General features: G+C 32.4%; 1 protein-coding gene across 1 annotated transcript; it reads left to right on the forward strand.

Moving 5' to 3' along the window:
* The first annotated feature begins 1,362 nt into the window (after positions 1-1,362).
* On the forward strand, positions 1,363-4,558 carry LOC132756383 (uncharacterized). The gene is made up of 3 exons (XM_060747445.1): positions 1,363-2,152; positions 3,136-3,232; positions 3,477-4,558. The coding sequence occupies exons 1-3, from the start codon at positions 1,937-1,939 to the stop codon at positions 3,854-3,856; spliced, it is 693 nt and encodes a 230-aa protein (XP_060603428.1). The 5' UTR covers positions 1,363-1,936; the 3' UTR covers positions 3,857-4,558.
* The last annotated feature ends 6,000 nt before the right edge of the window (positions 4,559-10,558 follow it).

Here is a 10,558-nt window from a genome sequence, read left to right on the forward strand (position 1 = left end):
TTAAAAAAAAAATATTGAAACGTCTACAATTAAAAGATTTGTAATCCGCGTTCAAGACTGTGAAAATACTGACCGATTTAAAAGAAAGAGAATTCATCGAATAACTGCGAACAACCATTTCCAACATTATCCTTAGAAGATAAACCCATTTAAAATGATAGTCATATAACCGACGAACGGACAGGTACAATGCGTTTCGTCTGAGGTTTAAAAGATAGGGGAATTATTCCTCTAAGTTCTATCTCTACTACATATCTCTCTCTGCATGTAAATTTGTTGCTGAAAAAGCGGCTGCAGGTCGACCCCCAGAAAAAGGACATCTGGAATTTCCTTTTTTATTCTGGAACGCATTTTTAATGATATTTTATCTTCCTTTATACGATAAGAAATTACACTAGTAAGATACATATTATCCTTTTGACATGTCTGAAAAAATTTACAATGAAAAATATGCTCTCTCTATTTACGCAGATAATTTATATACAGTTATCTAACGATTTCAACAGACATTTCAAAACCTGTATAAAAATGATAAAAGTTCATTTCAATGTATTTTACCGTACAAGCTACATATTAAAAACAATATTTCTATGAATAAAGCGTCAAATTGCCTGTGCTAAAAGTTTTCTTTTATAAATAGATAACGATAGATAACGAATGAATTATATGGTGCTTACAAATTCCATATCAATGATTATAAAATTTTAATTATGATTTGTTTGGTTGGATTTAGCGCCACATCAACACAGTAAAGGTCAGTTGGCAATTTTCCAGCGCTACAGATGCCCCTAATCAACTTTTGCTTAAAAAATAGCCCGATATTCTACAAAACCCTTTAAAAAGGTTGTTGCTCAAAAAAAGGGGCGCAATTTTTTAAATTTTAAATGTTAAAAACTTTTTTATTTAAAATGTTTTGATGTTTTTTTTCCGATAAGAATCTAGTCTTCTAAGGGAATTTTTAAAAAATTTTTTGTATATTAAAAACGATGTGTTTCTTTCCTATAATAAATTGGGAAAAGTAAAACTTAAAAGTCAAAATTCAAGATATGATATTTTTATATTTAGTTCACATATTTTTTTTTTTTTTCATTGTTAAAAGGTTTTTTAAAAGGAAAAATTTTTCTAATATTTGTTAAATTTTTTGGGGACATTATGCTTTTCCCCCAAAACACGGAAAAAATTTCTTGTTTTTTTGAAAACGCCAAAAAATTTTAGCTTTTTATAAACCTTTTTGGAAAATTTTTTTAGGCATGTAAAATGCCTTTAAACGGCGCTAAAACCCTGCAATTTTTTGTCATTTCAAAGTAGCATAATGTAAACAAAGTCACAATTCAATACAATTTATTTAATTGATGTAACTTGACTAATTGCCAAACAGCAACAGAAGCATTTACGATTCTGGTTAATGGCCAGTGTTTAACACGCAGGAAACTAAAACACGACAGCAAAGCTATAAAGATTTGAGAACATTAAAAAAACATTTGTGGGATATGATAGGTATTTAGTTCAGTTATGTTTGAAATAATTAGGCACACTGAAAATTATATCCAATGTTTGTAAAATGTTTCTACATTCTTGTCCCGAGCAAAGGTCATATTCCTTTACTTGAAAAGTATTCAAAAATAATAATTTTATCAATTACAATCAAAACATTTTTATAATTTTGGTCGTGTGATTAAGATCGCCGACTCCATGTCATTTGGCTGTAAACGATTATGGTTCGATATCCGTCAAAGTCTTTGGATTCTTTTGTGTGAGGAAGATGCCGAGGTAGCTTACGGAAGGTCTGCGGGTTTCTCATGTGCCTGCCTATGTCTGAATTCATGTATGAGGCGCACCTAAGGTCCTCTACCACCAGAAAACCTTAAAAGTGTCGGTGTGACTGGAATCCAACTAGAAATAAAACAACAAAGTACTTGTTTCTTTACAGAGGAAAATGGATGCAATGTGGGGCAAGATAAAAACAACTAACGAGGAAAAAGTTAGAGAAAAATGTGAGAATACATTGCATAATTTGTCTATGAAGTATCTTGGCAAGAATATAGAGAATGGAGAATATAAAAAAGCAGGTGGTCATCGAAGATACAAGCGCGATATGGAAAGAATCAAAGATGAATACGTCGGTGTGCTAAGAGACTTCAAGGAGAACGAGGTTTGCGAACTTTTGATATTGTCTTTCTATACTTCCTTATTTCTTACTTTTTATTGAAAATGTTTACAGCTATCGGGACCGATTTAATAATACTTTCTTATTCAAAAGAAATTTTTTTTGTTAAATTATATTTTATCTAAATCTTCAAGTGTAAAAATACATAGACGCACAGATATTTTGTATGCAGCATTGTATAGTTCATAGTCATGCATCCACCTCGAAACATTGCATTAGTTATAGTCTCAGTTCAGGTATCATGCAAATAGAGTTGAAAATGGCCCCGCTCCGGTGTCACTTGTTTCTTAACTTTTCTTTTTATTCAATTTGTTAGATATTCCTTACAGACACAACAATACTTAAACAGTAGATATTTGATTTTGATCATAACCGTGTGACCATAAACATTTCTAAGGGTCACTTAGTTTATATACTGAACTGATATGCAACCACACTTGAATTGCCTTATGTAAAGAAGATAATTTATTAAGTACGTAACATTGCCTTGTAAACATCCTAAAAATGATGCCAATTGTGGTTAAATTTCAAAAAACTCCATTACAACATAAGTAAATGACTTTCAAGTGTTAAATCATTATGACATTTTCTTCATATGAACCTGGTATGAACGATCTCATGACATTATAGCTCTCTTGTGCTTCTCTAAAAATTGAACCTCAGACAAAATTACATAACATGAATGTTTGAAACTTTCTTAAAATAATAAAGTAATCATACGGTAAAGACCGATTTATTCCTTCACTAGATTTTATCTACATGGTATGGATTTGTAGAAAGTATGATTTTCTATTGTTAAATAATTATGACATTTTCTGCAAATGAACCTGATATGAACGATCTCATGACTTTATAGCTCTCTTGCTTTATTGTGCTTTTCTAAAGTAGAACCTCAGAAAAAATACATAGCATTTTCAAGGAAATAATAAAGTAATCATACGGTTAAATCCTATTCATTCCTTTTATAGATCCTATCTACATGGTATGGATTTGTAGAAAGTATGACTCAAACTGAAGCCGAAATAGTTGAAGCTGATGAAAATATGTCACAGCAGGAGAAAGAAGGTATTTGATTATTGAAAACTTACTTAGCTTTTTGATACTCCCATGTGAAATTGATATTGACTCACTTAGGCTCAAACACTTTATACCGGTTACTCCACTCTCCGTCTCATTTCCAACGTCAACAATGAGTATAACGTGAACATGGAAAATCCGAGTGATAACAAAACGCGTCAGCATCGTAATAAAATGGTATTTTATAACACGCATAGCTTATAATCTAAGATTCACGATAATTCATTTTTAGCTGAGCAAAAACGAAACCAAGAAAAACTCGAAGAATTATCGAAGAAACAACAGAAAGCTCATGATGATGCGTTAAAACAACAACGACAAGATTTGGCAAATCATTACGAAAAGTTAGAAAAAGATCGCCGTGAACAGGAAGCAAAAGATCAAGAAAAGTATAAATCAATGGTGACAGAAAGGTTGGAGAAGGAAGCAGCGCAAAAAGAAGTTGAACAATTACAAAAGCAACAAGAAGATGCAAAAAAGGAAGCTGAACGCCTAAGTAAGGAACGAGAAGAAGCTCAAAATGAGGCTGATGTGTTAAAAGACAAAGAAATAAAGAGGAAGCAAAAGTGGTTTGGTGCAAGAATGTGGAATGCGCTTCGGAAGAAGGACTGAACCATAAACATATTTATTTCTTTGACATGCTGAGGATATGTTCAGTTAATATATACCCATGTGTTATTTTGTAGAAGAAATCCATTTTATTTAACTTTGCTTTGCTGTGTCATAATTACATGTGGTATTGCTTTATTAAACGTGTGTTTACCTAATTATAATTCAATATTCAAGTTACCCAAGATGAAGAATTTATAACATTTTGTAGCTATATTACATTGCATGCAATATGGAAAATATCATTATTCTGGTTGTTTACGTTTTCACACAATATGACTTAAATGTGTGTTCCTATATAAACCAAGTGACCAAAATAATTATTGTTGACCAAAGAGGCATGAATAATAATGAAATACTAAAGGCAATGTTTCATGCTAAATACCTCTCTACACCGACAATCTTAAATGCGATTGCCTGAATAAGTTTTTATTAACTTAGTGATCCTTTATATTTGCAAATTGGGCATGAGTAATATAAATTCTTCAGGTCCACAAAGCAATGTTAAATGAAAAATATCCAAGCTTTTGGTAATTTACTTTCACACTATACTGCATGCCAAAACCTCTGCGTATTGTAGTTTCCTACAATAAGACTTAAATTTGGTGTCTTTATGCAAAATAAAAAAAAGACTTGTCAGTAGCTTTATTACAATATGTAGGACTTCTGCATGCAATGGAATTAAAAAGCAAGTATGAACAATTACATATTGTCTTCAAATATTTCAATCCTTATTCATGGCGTGTTGTAGTTTGAAAATCTGTCAATATGTTTCAAATTCAATTTTCAGTGATTAAATAGCAAATCACGTAACACAAACATGGAATACATAGTTACGGCGACGTGGTTATAATTTCAATCATTATGAATATAGACTGTGCAATCGTTTGACGTTAACGTTTCTTAAAAAGAAGAGTAATGAAATAAGTATAAGCATTGCAGCTTAACTCAGTTGCCTTCCTTATTACAATATGAACCCTTTAAGAAATATACTGTAATAAACCTATTTAATGCATAGCGACCTTCAGATATTTGTCCATATTCTAGGAAAATATGCTAAATTACCCGAACCAGGCCTGAACATGACAAATGCAAATAAAATATATCTATAAAGGAGTCTTTCTTATTATCAATGCCATTTAACTTGGCATCTATTTTTATTGTACAGCAGTGCAATAAATTTTTAGTTTCGAGTATCAGAATCTATCTAGATGTTCTAAAGTATATTCAAACATGTATGCTAGTCGACACTGAAAATTGAATAAGCTTTGTCTTAAAAAACATAGGTTTATTTATATTATGATGTAACTTGTAATTGACCAATGAGACATCAAAAGTTCAAACGGCTCTTTTAAGAAAAAGATAAATTAATAAAAAAAGTAATAAGGTAGTTGTATGACATTGTATGAAGTAGTTGTAAGGACATCATTAAGTTTAAAATGGTGTAGCTTAACCATTTTATCAAATAACTTCTTTCTGTTTATATAAAGCTTGTCAATCGTATAATGCAATACATGATCGACGTACCAATATTTATGATCGAAATCATATTGCTACATTTGCAAATTGGGGTTTAAAGTAAAACCAACTTTCATCATCAGTCATTATATAAGGTAAACGGCGACTGTCATGGAAATATTTTCATTAATATTTGAGGGCATTTAGCATGCTCCTTCTTCCGGTCAGATAAAAGCAAATGGGAGGACCATTTGGCAGTTATTCGTCTAAATTTAAATTATTGTTTTTAGAATCGTGTTGACCCTTTTGATATTCCTGATATATGGTATATCATGGTAAGTAAAATAATGGCCTGTGTGTCAGTGATAAGCTTGATTTTACGAATGTTTTATTAGTAACCGTGGACCGTTAACTACCAGTGTTACATGCATCTTTTATTGACTCGTGCCCATTTTTGAATTCATGCATCCACCTCGAAACATTGCATTAGGTATTTCATTGTTGCCATAGATAACACAAAAAATCATTATAAAGAATAATGACAGATTGTCCTACTTTTGCTTCATCTTTTATGTAACTTGTATTCAAGCACTTAAGCTAGCTTTTATCAGCCATAAATTACATTACTACATGAAGTGTCTCGGGGTAGGTATTGTAAATTAAAGTTAAATTCCTACACACACATGATTTTGTTTTCTTTGAGATTAGATGCTTTGAACCAAAGCCACGTTTACATAAACGTAAGAATAACGTGCTAAACTAGAAAATATACATCATATTGAATTACATATTTACCGATTTTCTTAACCCACCCTCGTTTTCTTCTATAAAACCACACACACACACACGCACGCACACACACACGCACGCACACACGCACGCACACACACAGACACAGAGAAATTATGTTTCACTTTGAAATTCTTGATATGGAAATAAACTATGAGGAGACAAAATGCATTCGTTATTGTACACATTTATTCTCAGACTGATCAATATTTACAAATATGATAATCATTAGCATGTTTCATCTTTCTTTATCAGATGTTATGTTTATAGAAGGAAAATATTCTGGCAGATTACAAACAATACATAGCAGTGTAAATATTTTATCTTCCAATAAATATTTTATTTTCTAAATACAGTAGGATATAAATAGACAACATAATCAGCAACAACGTAAATGTGTTTTATATTATGTATTTGTTTTCATTTTTCAAAATACAATACAATGCCTACAATTATTTGTCCTGATTTTTATTAATGCTTTTTCAGACACGAATACAAGATATAAGTCTGCATTTCCTATTTATTCTTGTTTCAATGTCAAGATATAATTAAAACATAAGTCTGTGGGTAACAATAAAAATATCATCCCGATGACAATACCATACAAAAATTCTACGAGGGATTATATTGAACTGTTACTCGCAAACATAAATTCAATTTATTACCCAGAACAAATACTTTAACGATCCGAAATTTTTCAACTAAATCAATTGTAAAAAGTTGAACCAAAAGTAACATAAACTGAATATCCATACCTTGCAAGTTGTAAGTGTACTTGAGAAGTTGTGTTTCTTGTATTCCTTTAGCAAATGATGAATTATCTACCAATCATAAGCATACAATAAGTTGTGTTTCATTTTGGACCCATTTATCAGTCAAAAGACGACTTCCCTTTAATCGAAGCATTATCTCCCAAAGGGAAGATAGTCTCTATTCATACAGATATATCTTCCTACCTATATCATAACCTTAATCGTATCAGAAAAGTTAAAATATAATGTGAAATCTGACCCTGTCTAGAATATAACTTTGACAATGTGCAATTACGATATCTTATATCTCAATAGTGTTGTAGATCTGTCTACCACATGTTTCAGGCTTCATTGATTAAATGCGTTAAAACATCCTTTATTTCATGCTTAAATCGCCTGCTTTCTCAATTTGACTCATGCATATCCCCAGGCAATAATTTCCTATAAAACGGATAATTACTTTTTCACTAGTCTGAAAAAGATATATATAACGCGAAAACACTTTAAAATCATGATATGAACATGATTATTACTTAGATATGTTTTTCTGTACGTACATTTAGACATTGTTATGCTCAACTTCGATCTGGCTCCCTTGCTTTGGAGTTAGAATTAGGCAGACATCGGGGTATTCCAAGAGAACAAACACTGTATAAACTATGCAATAGATCTGAAATTGATGACGAGTTACATTTTGTGTTTAAATGTCCGATAATGCATAATTTACGCAACATTGACATAAAAAAAACAAAGTACCTTCTTGTACCATCTTTAAAAACATTACGTATATTGTTAAGAAGTAGAAATTGTATTTTAATAATAAACTCAACTTTGTTCATTTTTACTCACTAGAAATAAAGAAAATCTTAATGAAACGCTAGATGGGTCCCCAGACAGTAATGTTGACTGACGACCAGAAACGGACCAGGCTTGACATTAGATATATTTTGTCTCGCTACGAGGATGAACCTGATTTTATCTACCGGATCGTAACTCAGGATGAAACATAGGTCCATCAATTCGATCTATAATAAAAAAAGCAGAGCATGCAGTGGAAGCACCTTGGCTCTCCCGACCGAAGAAATGCAAGTGCGTGCCATAAGCAGGAAAGATGATGGCTTCAAATTTTGGGATAGTCAGGAAATAACAATGCTTGACTATCTTGAGCAAGGTCGTACCATAAACTGTACGTACTATGCAGACGAATTGAGACGTCTACGTCAAGAAATCGCGCGTAAAAGGAGGGACAAACTGACTCAAGGCGTTCTGCGCCAGCGCACACATCCCAAGTTGCGATAGCTGCTGCCACTGACAACGGCTTTTAAATTCTTCCCAATCTCCCATATATTCCGGACTTGCCCTCCTCTGACTTCTACCTGTTTCCGAAACTGAAAACCAAGCTTCGTGGTAGACGTTACGGAAGCAATCAAGGTGTCATGGAGGCGGTCAATGAGTTCTTTGAAGATCAAAATAGAAAGTTCTATTTTGAAGGGTTAAACAAGTTGGAGCACAGTCGTGCAAAGTGCATTGATGTAGAGGGCGATTATATTGAAAAGTAAGACCAGTGGTTAGGTTCTCTGACAACCGGAAGTAAATCGGGCCAACAACTTTTCGATCAATCCTCGTACATCAACTGTATATTTAAATATAATGCAGTACATAACTACTTAATTTATGCCTATAAGGACATAGTTATTCTAAAAATGAATTCTGCACAGCCTTTATTTATTTTCATTACAGCTTTTCTTTCTTAAATAAAACTGGTCAGCTTGTTTGCATTCTTCTGCATAGCTTGTCATTTTTTCAACAATTCAGTCAATAAATATTGATATTTCATATACAATGCGTTCCAGAATAAAACAGGAAATTCCAGATGTCCTTTTTCCGGGGGTCGACCTTTGGGCACTTTTTCAACAACAATTTTACATGCAGAAAGAGATACATAGTGAGACTAGAGAGATAGGAGAATAATTCCTCTATCTTTTAAACCTTAGACGAAACGCATTGTATCTGTCCGTTCTGCGGATAATATTCCACTATCTTTTTATAGGAGTTTATTTTCTAAGGATTATTTTGTAATTCGTTGTTCGGAGTAATTTGATAAATATGCATAGAAGACAGCTCCCTCCAGCTCTATAGTGTATTTGAAAATGACTGTAGTTAATGTTTTACAAATTTTTTATGTCATTTTAATGTTTCATGTATATATGTTTAATCAGTTATTTCCTGACAAGATGAAATTTATTAGTCTACCCTTTTAGTATAAATTCAGATAAGGATATCGATTTGGCCTTAACATTTGGATTTTATCTTCTGGGGACTACTTTCAATTGGTACTTTTTCTTACCAGAAGAAATCAAAACTAATTTTGAGTTACTAAAAGAAAGGTTCATTTTACAATTTGGAAAGCGTATTGATCCAATTCAAATTCATTCTGAATTGTTCCTAATGAAACAAAACTGATATAAATGAACGTTGTGACTTTGATTTCCTTCCAAACAAAATGAAACCCGCAGTTTTACAACTGAATCAAACGCACTACTTAGTATATAATACCACTCAAGTAAATCTTTCATGTGAAGGCTCATGAAAATCCCTTACAGGATGTCATTTTTGTTTAATTTCTGTCCCATGCAATTGCTCAATAAACACTGCATCAATCTTTATCCCTCACAGGTTCTTGAACTGCCATCACCACTCGAAACCAATTACAATGCTTCATCCCATAAACCTTGCCCTCCTACAACAGTATTTTAATACAGAAGTTCTAGATTCAATTCAAGCACATACTACGTACCCCTCACCGTTGAACATTTCAGTTCCAGATTTTAATATTTTTGAACATCAGTATTCAAAAATAAGTTGCCACCGAACAATATGAACACCTTAGTCTGAAGAAAATGGCAATGCAAGCTAAACAATATAAAACTGTGTACACTTCTCTTGCTGACCCATTACTAGCAGGAAATATTAAGACTGAAACCTCATTCCCATGGGTCACTGTGCTTGCAGCATCATCTACATCAATAACTGTAATTTGCACTATTGCTGTTGTATTTTTATTTAGAAAATATAAAAGGAAAAACCAATTTTGTTAACGTCACAACTCTTAACACGAGAAAAGGCACTTCCACTTGACCTTTCTAGTTTCATTTATACTACTCAAGCACCAGCTGTTACTACAGAAGGATTCATAATTGACATTGATAGTATATCAAATTCAAATACCCTTACCCTTATTCTTTTTGTTACAATAATACTCACGTATAAACTTATACGGCATTGCTGCCGTTCCATCCAAACAAGTTCCCTAATACTAGAATTACAAATGGATATTCTTCGATTCAAATTCCTTGCCTGAAACTTCCAAAATGTATTCAACATTTGGATTTTCAAGGTGCTGACTTTGTTAAAGATATCACAATCTCACAGGACAAGTTCCCCAAATTGATTATTGAACCTATTCCAAGGTTACCAACTCAGATCTATCACAAACAAACCATTCCACATTGCACTATGGGTTAAACATAACCAAATCTGCACACCTATCTACCCGTTACAAAATTGCCATATAACAAAATCAGTTAACCATGCATATACCTTATATCCAAACTTGGAGTCCGAAAAGCCATTATTACAAAATGCTTAAGGACAGATATCTATATTTCCATACTTGTATATATATAAAAACAAAAAAAATTGTTCA

This window comes from Ruditapes philippinarum, unplaced genomic scaffold (assembly GCF_026571515.1).
Source record: "Ruditapes philippinarum isolate M1 unplaced genomic scaffold, ASM2657151v2 ctg19678_1_1_1_1, whole genome shotgun sequence".
NCBI classification, from domain to species: Eukaryota; Metazoa; Mollusca; class Bivalvia; order Venerida; family Veneridae; genus Ruditapes; species Ruditapes philippinarum.